This window comes from Periplaneta americana, chromosome 15, assembly GCF_040183065.1.
Source record: "Periplaneta americana isolate PAMFEO1 chromosome 15, P.americana_PAMFEO1_priV1, whole genome shotgun sequence".
Lineage (NCBI taxonomy): Eukaryota > Metazoa > Arthropoda > Insecta > Blattodea > Blattidae > Periplaneta > Periplaneta americana.
Genome location: NC_091131.1, coordinates 66,929,967 through 66,954,389, shown reverse-complemented (window position 1 = coordinate 66,954,389; position 24,423 = coordinate 66,929,967). Strand labels below are relative to the sequence as shown.

General features: G+C 36.2%; 1 protein-coding gene across 2 annotated transcripts; it reads left to right on the top strand.

Annotated features, from left to right (window-relative positions):
* Positions 1-9,185: 9,185 nt before the first annotated feature.
* Positions 9,186-13,930, top strand: Mlc-c (Myosin light chain cytoplasmic). Of its 2 annotated transcripts, XM_069847568.1 has the most exons (5): positions 9,186-9,309; positions 9,406-9,433; positions 9,802-9,942; positions 10,021-10,185; positions 13,581-13,930. In XM_069847568.1, exons 1-5 carry the CDS (start codon positions 9,307-9,309, stop codon positions 13,685-13,687), a joined length of 444 nt encoding a protein of 147 aa, XP_069703669.1. In that variant the 5' UTR covers positions 9,186-9,306; the 3' UTR covers positions 13,688-13,930. The 2 variants fall into 2 exon arrangements, with proteins under 2 accessions (XP_069703669.1, XP_069703668.1); XM_069847567.1 differs by lacking the exons at positions 9,186-9,309; positions 9,406-9,433 and adding an exon at positions 9,566-9,721.
* Positions 13,931-24,423: the final 10,493 nt, after the last annotated feature.

Below are 24,423 nucleotides of genomic sequence, written 5' to 3'. Positions count from 1 at the left end.
GGAAGAAGTAGTGTTTAGCCATTTTCGCAAAGCAAAGCATCACGTGTCTGCAGCAGACAATTCAAAGAAGCCTATTTTAGCATTAGAACAACAAGAAAATGTTTGCTTCCTAATGTGATCAGTACTGGATTTAGGCCTAGGCAACCTAGGCAGCTACTTAGGGCGCCAATTTCCAGGGGGGGGGGGGGGCATTTTCTCTCTTTTTTACAGTGAAATTTGTTTTTAAAACACTTTAAAACTTTTCTGAAGTTTGTTCTTGAACATCTTGTGGAAGTCGGATATTGTTTTGTTGTCACATTGTCATGGTCACAGCAAGAGTAAAAGGAAAGTGTGCAGGTGCATAAATTGTATTGTAATACCGGTATCACGTTATTATACAGGGTGCATCAAAAAGAATGAATGGATTTCACAGGGCAAGAAAATTGTAAGGATTCATCAAATCAAAAATTTATTGTTAACAACAGACTCACCAGCACATGCAGTTTATTTATGGAATACAACATCATCCATACAATCTTGGCTTTCGATATAGGCATTGAGGCATTTTCTGAAGTTCGCCATCACTCTCGCAGTCATAGATGGAGGGATTGACGCGATTTCTTCATGAATCGTCATATTCAGTTCATCCAGTATATGTGGTCGATGTTTATAAACTTCTGCTTTAAATGGCCCCATAGAAAGAAGTCGCAAGGTGCGAGATCTGGTGAACGTGCGGACCAATGAATGTCGCCGTGATATGAGATGATGTGCTCCAGAAAGAGCTCTTGTAGGAGATTTATTGTTTGACTCGCAGTGTGAGCAGCAAGCATGATAACCACTGAACTACCGAGAATTACTTCTTTGTTTCTTATGCAAAAGTGCTAGTACTTAAAAAAATAAATAATTAAAATCAGTAATTCCTATAAATAGGCCTACCAGTGCTTTCCTGTCACAAGTTAAAATTAATTGATTGAGAAAATTTAAAGCCATCCATCCATTTTAAATGAGACAGAGTATTCGGGAATTATGATGTGGCAGTAATGGAACAATGGTGGGATATAAATGGCAGGAAAAACTGACATGTTTTGGGAAAGCCTTGTCATTAGTTGGTCATACTTCTCGTCAGATTCATGATTCTTTTGCTTAGAACTCAGTTTTAGCTGGACATCTCAAATCAGGTGTAAGATATTTTAGTTGGCGTTTCCATTCTTATATCTGTACAGTTGCACATTAAAACTATTTCATTGAATAACAAGCTTGGCTCATGATTCGGGGCATGGTCAGACTTGGGTGCTAATCCCTCTTGGACTTATTATCTGGTTGGGATTTTTTCCGAAGTTTTCCTCAGTTCTAAGGGAAATGGCAGGTTATCTTAATGGCTAATCTTCGGTCTCATCTCACTAAAATACCATCTTGCTATCAAAAATTCCACTGATGCTACATAACTTTGCTGTTGATACAGCATCTTTAAGTAGCTCATAAAGGAGATACATTAGAAGTCTGATGTCATTAAAATTTACAGAGTGAAGTTGCATTCTGAAATTGGTTACTTGCAGGAAACACTGAGAAATTGGTGAATGGATGTCACTTAGCATCTTTACTGATTCGCTTGTGCAGTAAAATAAAGTACATGCTAATTTGTGCCATTTAACACTCTATACATATTGTATTGTAACTTGGGTTTTATTAATCCAGTATAACCTGGCTAAACTGTTCTATATGATAACATTTATTTTTATATTCTTTTAAAGACGTCTGTTACTGCTACCAGAAATTTTTTTTCTGATCTCCATTCTAATTCTCCAAAGTAAAACGGTGTCCGGGAATGAAGTGTCATCTTCTTGCTCCAAAAACTTTATGGGGGTCTCCACTGATTCAAGTGCAGTTTGTAGGAGAACAGGCATTAGTTCTTCTTCCCCTCCACTATTGTCATTGTCACTCACACAGGGTCCAGTAGTAATGCTGTCATCACTTTTATTTCATGCCCGGAAAGCATCAAGTCTATTCAGCCACCGATTAATATTTCTTCACATCAAAGAATTGGTCAGTCTTCCATTGTTGTCATTCACTTCAAACCCTTGAAATTCATCTGCAAGTTCCTCAATGTCGGAATACAGCTTCCTCCATGATCGTGGAATACTCTCGCATTTAATCATGTTCCATGCATTGTGTATTAAGAAGATAGCCTCTTTTTTTGTTCATTTTCTTCCAAAAATTGAAGTATTGGAACATCTTCCACAAATAGGAGACGTAACAGTTTTCTTCTGTAATGTCTTTCCATACAATGGTGCCTTAACCCATAGGTTGGATTAATAACGTCATATTTGGTGGTAAATATGATACGAAAAGTATTGGCAACTCATTGTTGTTCTTAACTCATTTTCAACAGGGTGGGACTGAGAATAGTTGCAACATTTTGATCATGAGAAACGAACTCGTCGATCAGATAAAATGTCTTTGTATGTAGGAAATTCTCTCTCACTACCAATCTTTGAGACAAAACCACAACACTCGAAGACATGTTAAAATGAAAATTTGATGTGCAAATTCTTCAATCTCTGCAAAGACGTAGAATCATTATTTACAGCTGATGCAAAGCTTCAGAAGACAGCAAAGTTCAATTTTTTATTTTATTTGAAAGGATTATCTGCTTGTTTTCGCGAGTATTTCGTGAGAAAAAAAGTTTCAAGTAGGCCTACTACTAATTTCATGACAAGTTTTCGTTGGAATTGTAAGATTTCGCAATTAAATATCATTCATTTTCTAGATTACCTTTGTTAGATTTGTTTTTCCAAATACAATTAAAGTGTTAAAAACATTTCGCGTATTTCGTTAATTCCCAGAAATCACAGCCCTACCTATGGCATATAGATATGCATTCCAAAACTGCAGTTGTGGATTGTATTTAAGGTATGTTTAATGATGAAAATATATCAATTTTCCGAATTATTTGAACCCCCAAGAAAATTGACCATGAGCCGCCAATGCTGTTGCCAGAGGGAAGTGATATTATCTTTATTTTGAAAAGGTGAGTGTCTTAAATCTGTATCAAAATAAAGACGAAATTGAACTAAGCAGTAAAATGATAGAATATGTGATACTTGTGTCACTTTCATACTAAATGGTGCATTCAAGGATGTATATCTTATAAAGTTGGTTAGCTCTATTTTTTTATCCTCTTTTCAAAATAAACAATTCAGTTAGAAGTTTTGTAATCATTTAATGATTGTGGCAAACAATATTAGTTGAGGATTTAGTGGATGAAGAGATTGAAGAAGCATGCAGAATTATACTACTTCAGTAACATATTTTAATAATTTTACGAATTATAGGCCTATCATCACATTTAATTTTTTTAATGAAGGCTCCATTTGTTTCTGCTCATAACAGCACTGTGATTTCTTTTTCACTGATTTATACTTGTATTATGTGTACTCTAAATTCATGTTTACGTTCTTCTATTATTTAACTTATTATTATTATTATTATTATTATTATTATTATTATTATTATTATTATTACATTTTGTTAGGTATACTTTGTCATTTTAGCGGGCCACTTTGGTTGTAAGTTTTGTAAATTAAATTATCAAACGGAGAATGTGCAGTATTGTCAACTTACGAAGCATGCAAATAACAATGGTAAGCAGAGGGGAAAAAAGGCATGATCATCCGAAAAAAATTGTATAGCACACGAGAGTAAACAGATTTTATGCACCTGTGGAAATTTTCCACTTGCAGATAAAGTCTAATTTTACATTCTGTCATACTATAAATTACTATTATGTTCACAGGACTGTCAATCTTTTATTATTTTCCGAAGTTAGTGGTGGTCAGGAGGTGGTAAAAGTCTAGAATATGTGTAACACAACTTGACCTATTGCTGCACGAGCGCAGCGATATATGGGGCATTCCATGTGAAATTGGACATTCAGAAACCTTGGAAATACGTAATTCCTAAAATATATGGATAGGAGATTTACTCTGTGAAGTCTGTTCTCGTTTAAGTACATTAGTTTTCTTGTTTTAATGCGTTAAATTTATCGTATTTCAGTAAAATTCGCCAGTATCAAAGAGCATAAACTTGAAACGACCTATGATAGACATTCCAACAAAAGTTTATATTATAGGTGAGAGTACAATAAATAACTATACAGGCACCATATTTCATATTCATTTTTAACAGGGGCATAACTGAATACAGTATATCGATATTTCATGAACATTACCACAGAACACACTAAAAATAAAAGCATCAACTGATTTCTCTCTCCCCCCCCCTCCCTCTCTCAGGAAACTGCATAAATTTTAATTACGACGTTACATAAAGAATGTTCCTGTAAAAAAAAATAATTTCGTTAAATTATATTAGCTATGCCCAAGTCTCAAGTCACTTATATTGTGGTCAGGTGATGGTGAATACACACTTTGCTTCTGTACACCCACTGGCAATAAGGCAGATTAGTATGTCTAGGGGTTACGAGCATGTAGCTCCTATGGTATGTGGTGTAGTTTTTTTGATTGATAGGTCAATGAGTAAGGAAAAAAGAAAAAAATTTCGAAATCAGTATTTCTTTTAAAGCGAGAAAAAAATACTAACTTCGAAAAGATCTTTTTAAAATAGACATTTACATCTTCAAAAGTTGGTAAGTGGCAATTTGGAGGGGGGGGGGGGGTTCAAAGAGAGAGAAATGTTGAGAAAGAATGGAAATTACTTCTAAAAGTTATTGCTGCTCAAAATCTTTACTGGTTTCCGAGTTACAGAGAGTTAAGAGTGAAGACTTAATCAAATGCTTATAGTTTAAAATAAAACAAACTATTGAAAATTAAAAAGTACGAATACTTAAGTAAAGTTACAAATAACTGATAAAAGTCATTCCTCCTAATCAGGAAAGTCATCACTAACATCTGGTCCACGGAACATTCACAATCACCTCACCAACGTCACTCTGAAACAAGCCGAGACTTGTGCTGCAAGCTTGTATAATCCTTGACTTGTGTGCTGTTGGCGTTTAAGACATATAAGGAACTTAATTTCCGGATATGAAATATTTTATTTCTATACTTGTATGTCTTGAATAATAAAAAATCTGAAACCTGCATTAATTAGTCCTTAAACTTTGCAATATTGTCTTTTTAGTTTCCATTTTATTTATGGGAAAATAATTCAAATACCTATACATACTAATTAAATCCACTGTGTCCTAATTTTATACAACAATGAGTATGTTTTACGCCCCGCTTAGTGCTACGTGCCAGCATCAGGTTTCCCCTTCTCTCTTTCTCACCTTCATTATCATCCTCACTCATTGCCTACACTACACTTACACATACACTCACTCTCGAACAAGACATAACATTCCACAGATACACATCATGTACAGCTTGACCCACCGAAGTGGTATGCAACTACTGCGTGTTCAGTTCAAAGTGTGTCATGGCTCGCTGTATGCCGCCATGTGGCTAGCCGATGAGCCTAGACAATTCAATCTTCCTACATTTCCACAGAGGTGTATTACCTATGTGCCAGAGAAGTTGCCTAGCAAGTACGCCGTTCATTCTAAAGAGTACTTACCGATACGTACGGTAACGCCAGTAGTGGCAGGAATGTGAACTGTTTGGAAACACGTACTGAGATGAGTTTTTTTCTTACTGTCGGGATATGGGGAGAGGATTAAGACGATTACTTACGTACAGTATTTGTTGACATACTTCGACTGTCACGGAGCATTTGATTTGTGTTGTGGAATGTTGCCGTATGCAACCGATGATAAATACCCTGCGTATGACTTGCCCGAGCAAAACACAGTTCGAAAGAGGTTATGGAAGCACACAGACCGTACAGACCGCCATCTGTTGCTACGACGTTCAAGTCATACCGTACACGTTTTCAAGTTCAGATTGAACGCCTTGATTAATAGGCAACTTCTCTGACATAAAAGCTGAAGCTCGTTTCAAATCGCTGACTCAACAGTGACGTCATGACACTTTTTTTTTTATGTTTAATATTGGTCGACCAGCAAACTTGCTATACAGACCACTGTTAAATTATGGAATATCACATGCAGAATATCATGCTGAGGTTGGCTCTAAAGGCTCCTCTAATTAATTTTAATTAATTAATTAAACATTTTTGTGAATTATGTGAACAAAAATATGATGATTTTCTGTGTTAAATTTATGAATAGTCGTCAGTATCACTAAGAAGGATGTCTTGAGGGAGTTTCCTTTTAAGTCGAGATGGCTGACAAGATCTTGCTCCAATGTTATATGTCACAGCTCCAGGAACACTAGGAAGTTTGTTGAAGAAAGATTTTGACATTGAATGGATGTACTGTTCTAGTGGAAGAATTCCCAATTCTTGATGCAGTTGTTGATTTCTTACAAACCAGGGGGCATTTGTTGCAGTACGCAGGAACTTGTTCTGGAGAACTTGTAGGCAATGCACGTGTGTCTTATTTGCAGTCCCCCACACTGGCACTACATAAGTTAAAAGAGGTCGTACAAGCGAGGTGTAGAGTAGCATTGAACAGTCCAATCCAATTTGTGAACGTCTATTAACCAAAGGGTATAATTTTCGAATTCTAGAAGAAGTTAGTGTAACAATGCGAGTTATATGGGCATTCCATGTAAGTGTCGTGTCTAATAATATTCCCAAATATTTGACAGCTTCTTGACTAGAGAGCCATGTAACTTGTTCATTTAGAGGAACCAAAGCAGGTGGATTATGAATAGGCCTTAAAGAGAAGATTTTAGCTTCTGTCTTGGTAATGTTGAGTAGTAATCTCCAGTCAGAGAACCATTTAGACAGCTCCTGTAAGGATGTCTGGAGAGTGCTGATTGTAGTATTTAGGTTACTATGAGAATAAAAGAGAACTGTATCGTCAGCATACATAGCTATGTGTGACGGTTGTAAACATGGAATGTCATATGTGAAGATATTGAAGAGAAGTGGTGACAGTATAGATCCTTGTGGTACTCCGGCTAAAACTGGACGAAGCGTTGATTTAATGCCATCTATAGGTACTGAGAACTGACGCTCAGATAAAAAACTTTTCACGATGCGTGTGAGATGGTCAGGAAAACCATTTCTATATAATTTTAGCATTAAACCATCATGCCAAACAGTATCAAATGCTTGGGCAATATCCAGAAACACAGTGGCAGTATATTGTTTTTCTTCAAAGCCTTTTATAATGGATTCAGTGACTCTTTGCAGTTGGTGTGTTGTAGAATGTTTTGGACGAAAGCCAAACTGAAAATCTGGTATTATCTTGTTTTGGAACGTAAATTTACAAATGCGATGATGAATAACCTTCTCAAACAATTTCGATAGCGTGGGCAGTAAGTTAATAGGTCGATAACTTGATGGCAAGTGCTTAGGTTTGTTAGACTTATGAAAAACAATGATTTCAGCAAGCTTCCAGGCTCGAGGAAAGTACCCAATTAAAAGGGCAGCATTGAAAATTATCGTCAAGTAAGTAAGAGCTTTGTTGGTGAGCTTCTTTAGTACAATGTTGGGTATAAGATCATGGCCTGGAGATTTTTTATTTGGAAGCCTTTGAATGAAGTGAGACAATTCTTGTGGAGTAGTATAGGAAATTTTCTCTGGCACAGTCGGTTTATTAATATTTTCTATAAGTTCTTTTTCTAATTCAGAGGTAGTCTGTTCATTTTTATTCTCGTTTGGGGTGAATACATGATAATGAGATGCAAGCAAGTTACATTTCGACTCTGTGTCTGTGGCTATTTGAGAGTCTAATCAAAGTGTCGGGATGACTGTTGGCTCGCGTAGAATACGCTTTGTAGCGTACCAAAGAGTATTATCAGCTTCAGATAGAGATGATAAGTAAGACTGATATGACTGCAGGCGATGTTCAAGATTTGTCTTGACTAATCATATGAGATAATTCAGCTTCTTCCGCTGCCATTGTCTACGAATACGATGTTTTTCCTTAATTAATTGGAGTATGGAAGATGGTAAGTAGTAGCGCGTTGATGGCCGCTTGGAGCACATTGTAGAATAATTTACACATGAGCATATTGTGTCCGTAAAATGTTGAACATCATTGTCAATATCTGTTGCTGTTAGTGGATGATATTCTGTGACTAACATTGAGTCTAGAGTCAACTGAAATTTATCCCAATCAACAAAACCATTAATAAGGCGTTGCACTTTAGGTGTTACATTAGGAGACAATTGGAAAGTAATCAACACTGGACAATGATCTGAATCAAGTGCTGTTAATGATGCAATATAAGTTGGTAAAGTCATGACACACTTTGAAATGAACACCCAGTAGAATACGACATAACTCTTCACAGATACACATCATGCATAACGTGGTCCACCGAAGTGGTGTGCAACTTGAAAAAAATGGGTTACAGTCCTGTCATCTATCCTCAGTAAGCGAAACCCGAATCATGCAAGTACTGCGCGCTGCAAAACTAGCGACGTGTGACACACACACAAATCAGTATGTTCGGGAAGATAGGAGCTTTATTGTATGTATTGTATTGTTGAAATTTCATTTTAAAGCTTTAGACAGCTATGGTTGCATAAAAAGCGTAATTTTCTTTCTTATACGGGAAATTTAGCGAATTTTTGTAAGAAAACAACCTAGGAATGGCATATTTCGCAAAAACATTCATATATTTATTTTCTAATTATATTGCATAAAAATATAATGAAAACTAAAAATAGGTACATTTTCCGTCCGATTACACGTGGAATCGCTCGTGTAGGTTGAGCTCTCGATGATATGAAGTTAATCATTATGCTCTCTGTCTTATTCCATAGATCATATCAAAGACGTTTTATAGTTTGATTATATACACATAATAATTAATTGACTTCTTCAAATACTTTTTGTTTGACTTTCATTTGTAGAATTGATGTAATGAAATAATATAGCTAAACTTCTCCAAAACAGTATATATCGTTGGTACAGGAGAAATAACTCGTATTAAAAAATGCTCGCTTTGGCGGAGTTTATAAAAATTAATTCACGAACTCAATTGCAAAGACTTGTCAATTACTGAAAAACTATTAAGTTATTTAAATAAATTACAACTTCACTGAAGCATCGTAACAAGAAAAGTTTTTTTATAGCAAGGCTCCTATAAACTTTAAACATCATTTCTTGTGTTATAATTGTATAAACTTTCTTTATACGAACTGCACTTTTCGCCATCTATGGATAGATTTATGAAATTAATTGTGAAGCTTGGTATGAGCGAAGAGAAGGGGACGTAGGTGTTATAGCATTGAGTTGATCAATGGTAGTGGACTTATTCGTGTTCCTCTGTGTGGAAAGGGAGTTATAACATGGTAAATGTTCGTGGAAAATTAATGAGTTTGTAACTTTTATATCTAAAAAATTCCAGCCATATGCCTTTGTTAACATTTCTTCTTTATTAATTTCAGGCTTCATACTCTGAAGACCAGCTGGCCGGTAAGTAAAGTTGGTTTGAAAGGAGGTCAACTTATACGGTATGAGTCACTAATGACACGCCCAGAACCATTCTTTGCCTTATTTGGAGATAGATTGAAAGTTAAAGAACGAGTTTTTTTTATTTTGTGTAACATTTACCGAGGCATAGACAGATGTATTTGTGATTTAAGTCTAATCAAGTCGCTGAGCGTCTGGTGTTTGTTACGTCTTTTAAGTCGAAGGAAGCACAGTTTGGCGCAGTCATGTATGGTTACGAAGTGGCAAACAAAATTATGACGTCAGTGGAAGGTATATTAAAGTGGTGTTACGATTTTGTATCAATTAATATATAAATTCCCAAACTTACTATGCCTTGTGTGTGTTTACAGAATTTCAAGAAGCATTCCAACTTTTTGATTCTCGTGGTGATGGAAAGATTCATGTGACACAAATTGGTGATGCTCTCCGTGCTCTAGGGCAGAATCCTACAGAATCGGACGTAAAAAAATTCACCCACCAACATAAACCAGGTTTGTTAATATTCACAGTACAAGGTATGTGCAAGTAAGTTGATTTAAGTTTTGTAATGAGCGATGTTTTTGTTGCAGATGAACGGATTAGCTTTGAAGTGTTTTTGCCCATCTATCAGGCTATTTCGAAGAGTAGAAGTTCAGATACAGCTGACGATTTCATCGAGGGTCTTCGCCACTTTGACAAGGACGGCAATGGATTCATCTCGTCTGCAGAGTTGCGCCATCTGCTTAGCACGTTGGGTGAGTAACTGTCAAGTATTTTATACCTCATTGATTTTAACTAGGGTTGTTCTGTTGTTGTCAGATTTTAAAAATATCAAATTGGGACATTTTACTGCAGCTGATATACAGGCGACTTAATGTGTTAATAGTATATTCTATGTGTATAATTAGAGAATTATTTTTTCAACATTTTAATGAATATTAAACATTATATTTTTTACAGTTTATAATACTTTGTAATTTAATGTGAGAGTTTAATATAAAAAATAAAAAAAAACATTTTAAGTAACATTAGGTTAACATATAAATATCAAAATATTAACTTAAAGTTGTTGTTGTTCAATGCCTGGCAACTGGCAATGAAGCCATTAGCGCTCTTGCTCTCCAGTACTTTTGAATTAGGTCTTACTCTCCAGACAGTGTGCTGCAGGTTTTCAGATTTCTTCACTCATATCGTAATCTCCGGGATATTTATATACTTTAGAGCACTTTCTCATAATCATTTTGGCTATAAGATAACTGTTTTTTACGTGTGCACCTGATTTTTATGAAAATTGGCAGTTAAATCATCCACTCTCAACCCTCATTATGCATGAAGGACTGCACCTGCCTTTGGTCAGCGGGTCCATCGGACCTAGCCGGGAGGACTACATATGTAGATCCATCGACATTTTCCGAATGCCACTTCAAGGAACGTTTATCCATGCCATGAGAGTATAGAGTGACAAAAGTCCAGTGATGCTACCTCAAAGCATCTGGACCTGCTTAAATACTGCATTTCCTCAGTATTAAATAGAATGGTTATACCGCCATGAAAAATGGTTCCCAGAGCCTTGTTTGGAAAAACAGGTTACACCACAGTGAGGATGGGAGTTGGGTAGGAGAGGTTATGGAATGTACATCACTATCCCTTGGTAGGAGAGTATTCTCTTAAATTTATATACTCAAAGCCTGAACATGGTGCAGAGGGGATATGTTTCGCATCATGCGCGAATTTCAATTCCACTTAGTTAGACATGGGTAATATCATAAAAAGCAGGACATTCTGCTTTCTGCGACGGTTATGAGTGGGACACAGGAAAATTTCCTGAAAATCGAGAATGTCCCGCCATATTGGGACATCTGGCAACCCTAATCTTAACTTGCATTGTCCACACCTGTGGAGTAATGGTTAGCACGTCTGGCCGCGAAACCAGGTGGCCCGGGTTCGAATTCCAGTTGGGGCAAGTTACTTGGTTGAGGTTTTTTTCTAGGGTTTTCCCTCACCCAATATGAGCAAATGCTGGGTAACTATGGTGCTGAACCCTGGACTCATTTCACTGGTATTATCACCATCTCATTCAGATACTAAATAACCTAAGATGTTGATACAGCGTCGTAAAATAACCTACTAAAAATAACTCGCATTAGAATTTTGTACTCTGACTATATCTTGTATGGAATCATAACTCCAGAAATTTAAGGGTAGAGTTCTACTTGAAGAGAGCTTGTCCACATTCACGCTGTTTGTTTCAGTTTATGGAGTAATTGTTGAAAGTGACAATTTTCACGTTACTGGGGTTGTGCGGTACCTACCCAGTTATTCTTTAATGCCAATTTTCTACTAAAGGTGAGAGCCTTAAAGGCCCTCTCCAATCAAAAATCACGTGGCGGTATTATCATGTTAGATTATAGTTTCCTGTCTGCTATGAGCAATAAAAAAAAAGCACCTTTCTGCGACTTCTAGGAATTGAATTATAAGTTACTGTAGACTATTGGCTACTGTACTGCTGATGACACCCAGCACCTCTACCGCACACTTCTCCCTATAGAATACGAGTTAGTATTGTAAGTGTGTCTTTCTCTTTGACGTGTTCTGGTATTTGTCTCTCTCAATTTCATGTCATATTCTTTCTTTATGTGTCATGTTTGGTCTTTCTATTGTGTTCTTTCTCTCCTTTTCTTCATCTTGGTCTTTCACTCTCTTTGATATCTTTGTCTCTCTCAGTTTCATGTACTATTCTTTCTCTCTCAGTCATCTCTCTGTCTCTCTTTTTTGTGTCCTGGTCTTTAACTATGACCATTACAACCGAAAACGCAACAATGTGACATGATATTCATTATTGAGATGTGTTTCACTTACTGCTGTATATTGTACTATAACTGGCTATGAGGCTGTGGACGTGACGTTGCACTGGATATTATCAACCTATTGAATAGGTTAACATCAGCAAGTCAAAAAATTTCTACTCTCTTTATTATTCCCCATCTCATTGTTACTCAATTGGTAATAGAAAAAGTGTTGTTGTCAAGTCTTCAGTAGTGACCCTCTTAATAGCTTAACATAATAATTATTATGGATTTATTAATTTGTCCTACAGAATAATCTCTGTAATGTTGACAATTAATATTTGAGGAGAAAAATTCGCTCCGGCGCCGGGGATCGAACCCCGGTCCTTGGTTCTACATACCAAGCGCTCTGACCACTGAGCTATGCCGAATTCAATCTACAGCACCAGATCGAATTCTCCTCCTTCAGTGTTTCCCTTTGTGGCCTGACTCCAAGTTAGGCATATTTTTTTTAATAAATCCATAATATTCTCATAGCTAGCAGTGCATCATAACTGCGGTATCCCGGCCAAATGAGTCACTCAACTGAGTGTGCTCCTAGTATAATGACAGTTGACAATAGACATATACGTCAACATATATGCCTAACTTGGAGTCAGGCCACAAAGGGAAACACTGAAGGAGGAGAATTCGATCCGGTGCTGTGGATTGAATTCGGCATAGCTCAGTGGTCAGAGCGCTTGGTATGTAGAATCAAGGACCCGGGTTCGATCCCCGGCACCGGAGCGAATTTTTCTCCTCAAATATTAATAATAATTATTGTAGACCTACTGTTTATTATATATAATTATTATTAATTATAAATTGTACTTAATAAGTGAAATATCAATTTATTAACTAATGCATCTTTTATAGTTTGAATAAGCACTGCTATAGGGAAGAGAATTTGAGACTTTTAGTTTATTATTTCTCATAAATGAAACGATGCTTAGTTAGAGTGCATGATAGGAATTTTCTCATTTTAGACGTGAATGATTGCTGGAGTTGTCCAGCACAATAGCACACTTTTATTCTTACAATCAAAGGTTGGCGCCTATGATCCTTGGTTTTCCTGAAGTTGTCTGTGTGAAGTGGGAGCCCATTCTTTCATTAAGGCCTAACCATTGAATATCTTGTGAATCAGTGATATTGAAAGTTTTACTTTCAGACACTCCCCCCTCCCACTTTTTTTATAATTTCTTCTACAATTCCTCCTGGAATATCAATAATGGATTTAAGATTACTCTCTCTCTCTTGAACAGGTACAATTTACAAAAAGTATTTAAAATTCAGCAGTTTGATATGCAGTGTATCTGTTTGTGCAGGAGAAAAGCTAACAGATGAGGAGGTAGAACAACTGCTGATGGGGCAGGAAGACTCGCAGGGTAACATCAACTATGAGGAGTTCGTGCGCATGGTTATGTGCGGCTAATTCTTCAATGCTGGGATTTTGTGCCCTCTATTCCTTAATTTATACACAATACTTGTGAAGGACCATATTTTATTAATGCTGTGGAAACCTGTATTCAATGTGGCTCTTGCAGTTTTCCATGTTGTCGTGAGTGCATAAGGCCAAACTCAATCTGTGAAATCTTTATTAATGGTTGATTAAAGAATTTAAAATTTTATAAAATTATTAATAACAATGATAATAAAATATATTGGTGATAACCCACCTTCCTTCCTATTTATTTCTCTTCCTTCCTTAATACAAGTTTTCAGTTTCATTTATTGTTGGTGGCTCAGTGTCTCTTAAAGTATTTTCAACCAAAGTCCAGTGCAAACAATTTATTAGAATGATTTCAGATTCATGTTGGAAGTTGAAATTTTTTTTTTTGTAATGCATCATAGGCAATGACAGTTTTAGGGTATTTATTTTGTATGGGTCCATTTCAAACTGAAAATAGTTCCTTGCCTTCAGTTACTTATTCTTAACATACAGAATATGAATTTAGAAAATGAGGTGCTTAAATAAGTCTCAAAGTTGTAATTTTAGAAATTGCATAGAAGAGTATTTTATGATGAATTTGTTGGCTGAATAATACAGGAAACATAGGAGGAATGTCAATAAAATCCTTTAACTTACATTCAAAGATTGGTGTGCACAATGAATGTAAGTTCAATTGTGTTAATAGTGTTGTACTTCAGTTTAGTGATATTAAATGAAATGTCAACAAAACTAGTCCTGATGAGAAGAGTAAATTGGCGATAATTTGAAATACCAGTAAATTTTTATGTCCTAGTATACTTTTATTGTTTCACGGGGACTTTTGTAAATAATAAAAAAAAGAAATAACAATATTGAACATTTAATATTGTTTAACATGTTTAATAGACATCTGCTAATTATTTCCCACTCAAATATTTAGTTATGGTACTTCATTATTTAAATTTTAAAATATCTGATTATATTTTAGTGAATCTTATTTTCTGGTATTTTGCTCATGTGATGGTAATTCGTAAAATAAAAGTTGAAAGCATTTGATTTCTTATTGTTACTGTTTTGTTAAGTTTAGTTGATGACTCATCCTTTATTTGCATAATTTGCTGGATTGTTCGTCATTCACCCATATGAAGCCAGTTGTGTAGACCAATTTACCAATGGAGTCATTGCCCAGGGTGCACCATAGGAGGCTGATCTGTGCTACAACCGTGATGAGATGAGATGATAATGGAGATATATTGGCATACCACAGTGGAACAAGAGTTCCCGGAGAAAATCCCTATGTTACCTGGACCATGGGCATGCTAACAGAAGTTATACTGTAAATCAGGATTACGCCAGGGATTGAACCGAGGTCCACAGAATTTTAAGTCCAGTGTTCTAGTCTCTAGACTGTCGTGGCACCAAATTTGTGATATATTGTGTTACAATAATAATTACATATAAGGTATATTTTTATTAATTATTAAAGCAAAGAAAAACAATAATTAAAGTTGGAATGTAATCCAATGATATTTCGGATGATGTTTCAGAATTCATTTTGTTTCTTCCATGTGTCTTGGAGTGCTCGAAAAACGAATAGGGGACTATCATAATAAAGAATTCTCAACTTTTATTAAACTGTAAAGGCCTAAAAGCTTGAGTCTAGTTTCTCAATGGATAATGTCACTACTAGAGCTGCAAAATAGCACTTACAACTGGTTTAGATTCGACCGATTAGAGAACATCCGACTGAATATTCGATTTTCAACTGGTTAACTCTTATGTTTTGCAGGCTATACAGAACACCAGATGCACTTCATTATTCATGAAACTGACATTTTCTGAGTACACAAATGGAGTAACAATTCAAGGAAATTTAATTTCTCTTATTAAAAAGTGCTTGATATAGGTCTACAATTATTGATTGGATACTTTAATACACTTATCTTCATAGTACATAAACATAGTTATGGTGCTGCACCATGTTGTCATGTGCTAAATTTTATCTGCATATAATCGAGACAAATTGATTCAAGAGTAGGTTAGTATTAACAAAATTCAACCATTGAAAGAAGAGAAAAAGGTTTTATACAGGGTGGAAGTGAAATAATCCTGTAGATTTTCAAAGCAAATGTTGTATGTAATAAAAAAGTGCAATATCGTATTGGTGAAAACTTCACAGTTTTCTCAGAAAAAAAATGTTTTTTTCTCAAATGATTAACACCCTCTTATTCTGTAATTGTTGCAAGTAGGATCATGACTTTTGTCCATATCGATAGAAAATCTAATAAAGAATAATTTATTCCTCTTGCGTATTTCAATAGCATGTAAATTTAATTTAAAAACCACCCATTTCAAGCCACTGAATGTTGCGAACAGATTTCAACATCGTAGTGAGACAGGAAGACTCTTGTACAGAGACAAGCTGAGTTTGTTGACCTCTTACATCTTAATTACTAGAACAAAGATTACTGTGTTAACAGCGATGTTGCCGAACTGCTGAAACTTCCAACTTAATTTTGTAACTAACCATGGATTTAATTACAAAATGTGATACAGGTTTTCTATTCCTTTAAGTGTAGCCTATCGCCCCTTTTAAAAGCAGGGTTATTTCACTTCTAACCTGTATATTCCACATGCAGTATTGTACATAATCGATATTAGGGATACTGAGAAATAGCAAATAACAATTGTAAGGAGAGGGGAAAAAAAGGCATGGTCGTCCAAAAATATTGTATAGCACACGAGAATAAACAGATTTTATGCGCCTGTGGAAATTTTTCACTTGCAGATAAAAATCTAATTTTACACTTATACTATAATTTACTATTATGGTCACAGGACTGTCTTATCTTTTATTATTTTCCGCAGTTAGTGGTGGTCAGGAGGTGATAAAAGTCTAGAATATGTGTAACACAACTTGACCTATTGCTGCACGAGCACAGCGATATATGGGACATTCCATGTGAAATTGGACATTGGAAAACTTTGGAAATGTGTAATTCCTAAAATATATGTATAGATGGATAGGAGATTTACTCTGTGAAGTCTGTTCTCGTTTAAGTACATTAGTTTTCTTGTTTTAATGCATTAAATTTACCGTATTTCAGTAAAAATCGCCAGTATCAAAGGGCATAAACTTGAAACGACCTGTGATAGACATTCCAACAAAAGTTTATATTATAGGTGAGAGTACAATAAATAACTATACAGGCATCATATTTCATATTAATTTTTAACAGGGGCATAATTGAATACAGTATATCGATATTTCATAAACATCACCATAGAAAACACTAAAAATAAAAGCAACTGATTTCTCTCTCTCTCCCCCCCCCCCCCTCCCTCTCTCAGGAAACTGCATAAATTTTAATTACGACATTACATAAAGAATGTTCCTGTAAAAAAAATAATTTCGTTAAATTATATTAGCTATGCCCAAGTCTCATTATGCACTGCTGGCAATATGGCAGATTAGTATGTCTAGAGGTTACGAACATGTAGCTCCTATGGTATGTGTTGTGGTTTTTTTGATTGATAGGTCAATGACAGGAAAAAAGAAAAAAATTTCGAAATCAATATTTCTTTTAAAGTGAGAAAAAAATACTAACTTCGAAAAGATCTTTTCGAAATAGACATTTACATCTTCAACAGTTGGTACCGGTAAGTGGCAATTTGGGGGGGGGGGTTCAAAGTGAGAGAAATGTTGAGAAAGAATGGAAATTACTTTTAAAACTTATTGCTGCTCTTCACTGGTTTCCGAGTGCTTCACGTCATAATATCCTATCAGTTCAGTAGTTTGATATGCTTGATGAACTGAATCAAACTACAGACTGGGACTGTTGATACGTCATTAAGCATATTTATATTTCTCACGTACACTTATATAAATGTTCACCATTCATTTAGTAACTCCACTTTGCAAGGTGTTCCGATTTTGGGACTTGAAAATCTGACACTTTTTTTTTTACAAAGAAAGCACCTGGTTGGGGTTAAATTCGGGGTTTTGTCTCAACCAATTGAAGCAGAATTGCTGGGTAACTTTCGGTGTTGGACCTCGTTATGATTGAAAAAAAAAGAGAGAGAAAATATTCCGTTATATGAAGTTCAAAAACTAATATGGTTATCAAAATTGCCATTTTAATAAAAACATTCTAGAATTTGCTTCCACCTTGAACTGTTGGCAGCAGATGATTACAAGATCTGGAATAATTCAGGCAGCAATAGTAGACCCATAAAACTGCTCATTCCTAAGATGCATAAAGCTGTTTCTCAAATCATATACGTACTATGGAGGATCCGAAAGTAATGCACAACAATTTCTTTATGGTATACTATTTTGGTTAGGATGTTCAAAGTTGAATCTTGCGCTACAGATAGCAATGTCTCAATTAGATGTCACCGTGGCGGAACAAACGATAACTACTGAGTAAAGATAGAATGTGTGCTAGCATCGTCTACTTGTGAAGAGCAGCGGGGTGTAATCCGTTTTTTCTGAGCAAAACAAAAAAGTCCGAATGAAATCCACAGCAAAATGTTAGAGGTGTATGGTGCTGAATGTTTGGACCATAGCAATATTTCCAGATGGTGCAGATTCTTCAAAGAGAGCCGAGTAACTCTTACCGAAGAAGCATGTTTAAGTCGACCAGTGACTGCTGCAACACCATCCAATGTCAGAGGCATTGAGGCAGCAGTCATCCATCCTATAGTCCAGACCTCGCACCATCTGAGTTTCACTTCTTCGGACCAATGAAAAAATTCCTAGGAGGCCAACGCTTTGGTTCGGATGAAGAAGTGAAATCAGTCGTGCACAGGTGGTTATACGCCCAGAAAACGGAGTTTTATGAACGAGGTTTAGGCCTACTGAATCTGGTGTCATGATGGGGGAAATGTGTCAAGAGACTTGGTTCCTATGTTGAAAAATAGGTAAAACCTGTAGCTTTTTTCTGCATTATTTCGTTTTGCTTACTTATTAGATACATTCTCACAAAAAATTGTGCATTACTTTTCGATCCTTCCTCGTAATAAAGAAAATAGCTCTTATAATTAGGCAGTTTTCTGACTACAGTTTTAAATTTCCTTGCTTAAGCAATACTTCCAACATTTACAAGAAACCCTAGGTAGCATAAAGCAAGTTTATCTTAAAAAAATGTCTACAGTATTTTAGATGGATTCTCTTGTGACAGAAAATAAGACTTTACAGCTTCAAAATTTCTTAGCAGTCTTCCAATTTATGAAACCAAAAATAGCAACCTTGTAGGCACATGGCGGATAATTTCAGTCCATTCCATATCATGCCACTCAAAAAATTTTTTCAAATAGCAATTTTTCTTGTTACTTGATCTCCTAAACTCATTATATTATGGTTTAATTACAAAACACTTTATTTTGTATTTAAAATCATTACAACCATGTCTGACACAATAATTATTGATCAAATGTTATGGGCAATGAATAGCAACTATATTTTTATTATGTTCCTTCAAAGCAGTGGAGGGGGTTTTTGTTCTTTCCAAAATTCACTGAAGCATTATCGGTACTTGTAAGTTATCTTTTATTACTTATAATGGACAGTTATTTATAGTTACAGAATTTAAATTATAAAAACAATAATTTCTACTCCTTGCTTAATAGCGAAGTATCTCAACAGTAATGGGAACGTTTTAATGTTTCATTTTTGATACATCTGTTTGAATGCCAAACAATTTTTTTTTTTTTTTGACATCTTGAAGCATGTTGCCATTACTACTGAAAATGTTCGTAAGACATTTTTAACTGTTATTGTCATCTTTGTTCTCTCAACTGTATTTACTATTTTAGAATCTTGAAATAATTATCCTATACAATCAGCTGAAAATTATGAGAATGCTTGACACAGTAATTTAGAAAGTTTAGTTCCACCTTAATTATATCGTCTGCTTCTTTACTTGCATTACACTTTAAAAACTTATCTTTCTGCATTGTTGCGTAAATTAATTTAAATGTAATCTAATTATTTTGACGAAAATAATTGCTAAATATTGAGAAAATTATACAGGTGATGTTAATTTCCTAAACCCAGGACTTTTTGGGTCCCGCCTCAATTTGAAGCGGGAAGCGGGATTTTTATGTGAAAATCGGGATATGTCCCATCAAATCGGGACATCTGGCAACCCTGGTCCAGATTCCGTTCATGGTGCAGCGTGCTCTACTTGTATAAGAGTGTGGCCATTCCACTACTCAATCATTCACAGAATAGGAGTGATAAGCACAATAAGCCTCAGGCTGCACTAGAGGGAACCCAAGAGTTTGAACTTAATCTGAGACGATTCTGTCCGATGCCGGGGTGGTATCTGGTGTGGCTTAGTGGATAAAGCATCAGCACGTAGAGCTGAAAACCCGGCGCCAGAGAGAATTTTTCTCCATTCCATTACTCTTTCATTGTATGATGACGCAGAATGTCTGCATGGAAATATCATATGTACTTCGGTACATTAAAATAATATATATGATATGCGTAAATCACTTCGTGATTTAAGACGGCGCTTATTCCGTCGGATCCCAGCCAACTAGTCACTCATAACAAGTGCACCTCAGCACATGTGTGGACTTCGGTCCTACATTCATGGACATCTATGACGTAGTGCAGAGGGCGGCCACTAGAGGGAACCCAAGAGTTGGAGCTTAATCTGAGACAATTCTGTCCGACGCCAGGGTGGTATCCGGTGTGGCTTAGTGGATAAAGCATCAGCACGTAGAGCTGAAAACCCAGCGCCGGAGAGAATTTTTCTCCGTTCCATTACTCTTTCATCGTATGATAACGCAGAATGTCTGCATGGAAATATCATATGTACTTCGGTACATTAAAATAATAATGACATTGCAGGGACAGCGCAGTAAACTGTCTTCTCTTCACCCCCTCCCTTCCGTCCATAGACAAATAACAGAGGCTTCCGTCCAACTCCCCCCACAATTCCAGCACACAGGTATCTATCAGAGTCGGGTTACCTAAGATTTAGATTGCTTCTTTCTCAAAACCTTCAACTTCTGTTCGAAAACACGTGTTTAAGGAAGAATGGGAGGAGGAGTATTTGTTGTGTATGTGGTGAAATTGTAGACGCCTCTTATGTTCTAAAATTCTAATAGCCGCTTATAAATCAAACACCTAGAGTCGACGGCAATTCGGAAGGAATTCGGAATTCTGCTAGCGTTTGCGTCGAGAGAGACAGATAGAGAGGGCAAGGCAGCGTACAACATTGCCACATCGTACTTCACGCGCACGTGCAATACAAATAGCGCAGGAGAGAATTTAAATCATCAGAAGACAATAATGAACATAGCCGTTGATTACTGTAAGTATGACACCAAACAAACCCTGTTTCCTTCGCTAACAATATTCTTTGCACGGTTCTCAATCCCACACCACATGCTTCTGCAGTCGTTTCTTGCACGTTGGCAACGTTGCAGCCAGCATGAAGATGGCCGGCAGCGGTCTGCTTGTCAACGTTTTTAAAATAATTATACACTTATGAGTCAAAAGGAACTCCATAAAAGTTATGTTATTGCTTTGGAAATCGCAAAATCATTGAAGTGCTATAACAAAGGACAGTTCATTAAAAAATGTCTTAATAAAGTTTCTGACATTATTTGTCCCGAATAATCTGATGTTCTTAACAATATGAAATTATCCACACTACGTGGTGACAGGATTTTTTCTCGTTGCCAAACTTTCAGAACGGCCCCGAGGTTCACTCAGCCTCCTATAAAATTGAGTACCGGGTCCTTTCCGGGGGTAAAAGGCGGTCAGAGCGTGGTGCCGACCACACCACCTCATTCTAGTGCCGAGGTCATGGAAAACATGGGGCTCTACCTCCATGCCCCCAAGTGCCTTCATGGCATGTTACGGGGATACCTTTACCTTTTTACAATACAAAGGAGGATAAGGGATATTAAAATACTAGCTTTATTACACAGATATAAAACAGAAAAAGAAATAAAATCAAATATGCATAAACATGGACTCGCTTTAGGTGAAAACACAGATTTTGATACAGTAGAATATTAGTAGGCCTAATATTCACTCGCGGAGTTACGAAGGATCTCTCTGTACAAGAATATTTGCTCGCTGTCATTGCACTTAAAGGAAATACAACAGGATAGGAGTTATTTCAAGCATGAAGAAAATATATAAGTAGAAGAAATGAATCTGAACATAAAGCAACTTGTATCTATAGTAACATAACGGGACTCGAAATACGATTTTAGAAAAGTCTATTAGGTGGAGTAACTTGTTATTAAGAGAGCTGGAAAATTAATTAGGACATAGAATGTTGCCATTGTATAACCAGACTGACTAAGATTTATTTAAAATGCTCTTCATAGAAAATATGTGTAATCCTATCACAGTCTAATACATAATGTATTAGACCAGGCCTGCAGAACTGTAGCTCTTGAGAGCGACTGCTTTCCTCCCCTCTTTTACCCCACCCACCTTTTCTACCTGTGCGGTCACGGCGTTCTAGTTACGCTCGGCTGCATCAACATTCATTCTCGGGGCGGAAGTCGATCATCCCCAATAGAAGTGGAGTAAGGCTGACGTCATAGTTCCCCTACTTCGCGAGTTCTGCAGGCCTGTATTAGACTGTGGTCCTATCATAGGTCGCCTGCCGCTACCCTACATGGGTAGCTGCTGTGTTCGGCTCTATATTCAATATATTTCGGAACAGTTGTTTTCTGAACGAAAACTTGTAGGCCTAATATCTAAACAAAGATCGTGACTAGCAGACGAAAATTTACGAATTGTATTAGAGTGGCAATTTGTGGCGTATTTTCCTAGGTTGTTGTAGCACAGTAAAAATAATGGTGAAATAAAATATAATTTGCCCATCTATAAATAAATATTGCGTAGTCGACGTCAGATGCATGTGTTGAGAGTCTGCCACTGGGATCCGAACGGAGTGCTCTATACTCCTCTATTGATATTACATCTTATGTATTGCGGCTTGCGTTCAGCAGTAGCGGCTCGCCGTAAAAAATAGGTTAAGTGCTGTTCACATACACAAATGTATGAACAGTTTTGCTAATATAATGAGTAGGCCTACTATTTGTAAACTACGTAGGCCTACAGTTTTAATAGTTCTAGAACACATGCAAACAGGAAAATTATTTAATTTCAGGACTCACCCAATTTCTTGCATACCAAGTCAATCCTTCTACATTTTAGAAACCTGTCGATGATGTCTTCATAAAATGTCTGAGTTTAACTGAGGGTGGACAGTATATCTCTATGCAAAGCTGTGGGGCTAATGATGAAAGTCCCTCCTATGATGTAGCATTCCGAGTGAAATTTTCAATCTTTTCAAACAGAAAAGCTTCTTTCATCGGAAGAATTTCTTAAAGTTATTTTATACAACTTCTGTATTTTCTTAGCACTTTTTAAAACAAAGAACAAATGAAACTGTACGTCGTCCAGAATTTAAAACATCTTTTTTATCCTCATATTTAAGTCTACAAAACGACATTTCTAATAAATTACAAACCGTGTCATTTTCGGGATAGGCCTACATATTTCGCACTCATTAATCATCACTTTCTATGTACGGGTACCTAAGTATTTGTATAATAGCACTATAATGATTAAACATATAATATACACTATAATGTAGGATTAATACACTATGTACACTTATCACTAATATATTTTAAATACATTAAATAATAAGTTAATATATATGTACACAATATTAAACTACATGCGTATATTTACGCGCGCGTTAAACTTTCAAATACAAGAGTTGGAACAAAACTGGCAAGATCGTGAGTTCATGAGAAAAAATAATACACGCGGCGGAAATCAACTTTTAAACTTTGCGAATGTATGTGGGGTGTATTCCTGATAAAATAACATAGAGCCAGCTAATTTACCACTGCAGGGGTGGATGCTTGGAAACAGGAAATGAGGATACTAAAGCAAGGAGATGCACTATCACCTTTACTTTTTAACTTTGCTCTAGAGTATGCCGTTAGGAAAGTCCAGGATAACAGAGAGGGTTTGGAACTGAACGGGTTTGCATCAGCTGCTTGTCTATGCGGATGACGTGAATATGTTAGGAGAAAATCCACAAACGATTAGGGAAAACACGGGAATTTTATTGGACGCAAGTAAAGAGATAGGTTTGGAAGTAAATCCCGAAAAGACAAAGTATATGATTATGTCTCGTGACGAGAATATTGTACGAAATGGAAATATAAAAATTGGAAATTTATCTTTTGAAGAGGTGGAGAAGTTCAAATATCTGGGAGCAACAGTAACAAATATAAATGATACTCGGGAGGAAATCAAACACAGAATAAATATGGGAAATGCGTGTTATTATTCGGTTGAGAAACTTTTATCATCCAGTCTGCTGTGGAAAAATCTGAAAGTTAGAATTTATAAAACAGTTATATTACCGGTTGTTCTGTATGGTTGTGAAACTTGGACTCTCACTTTGAGAGAGGAACATAGCTTAAGGGTGTTTGAGAATAAGGTGCTTAGGAAAATATTTGGGGCTAAGAGGGATGAAGTTACAGGAGAATGGAGAAAGTTACACAACACAGAACTGCACGCATTGTATTCTTCACCTGACATAATTAGGAACATTAAATCCAGACGTTTGAGATGGGCAGGACATGTAGCACGTATGGGCGAATCCAAAAATGCATATAGAGTGTTAGTTGGGAGGCCGGAGGGAAAAAGACCTTTAGGGAGGCCGAGACGTAGA

Excerpts from the sequence above, each read along its gene's own strand:
- Mlc-c (XM_069847567.1), top strand. The coding sequence starts at position 9,676 with ATGTATGGTTACGAAGTGGCAAACAAAATTATGACGTCAGTGGAAG. Across the intron at positions 9,943-10,020 it reads CACCCACCAACATAAACCAG|ATGAACGGATTAGCTTTGAA; the intron begins GTTTGTTAATAT and ends TTTTTGTTGCAG. Across the intron at positions 10,186-13,580 it reads CCATCTGCTTAGCACGTTGG|GAGAAAAGCTAACAGATGAG; the intron begins GTGAGTAACTGT and ends CTGTTTGTGCAG.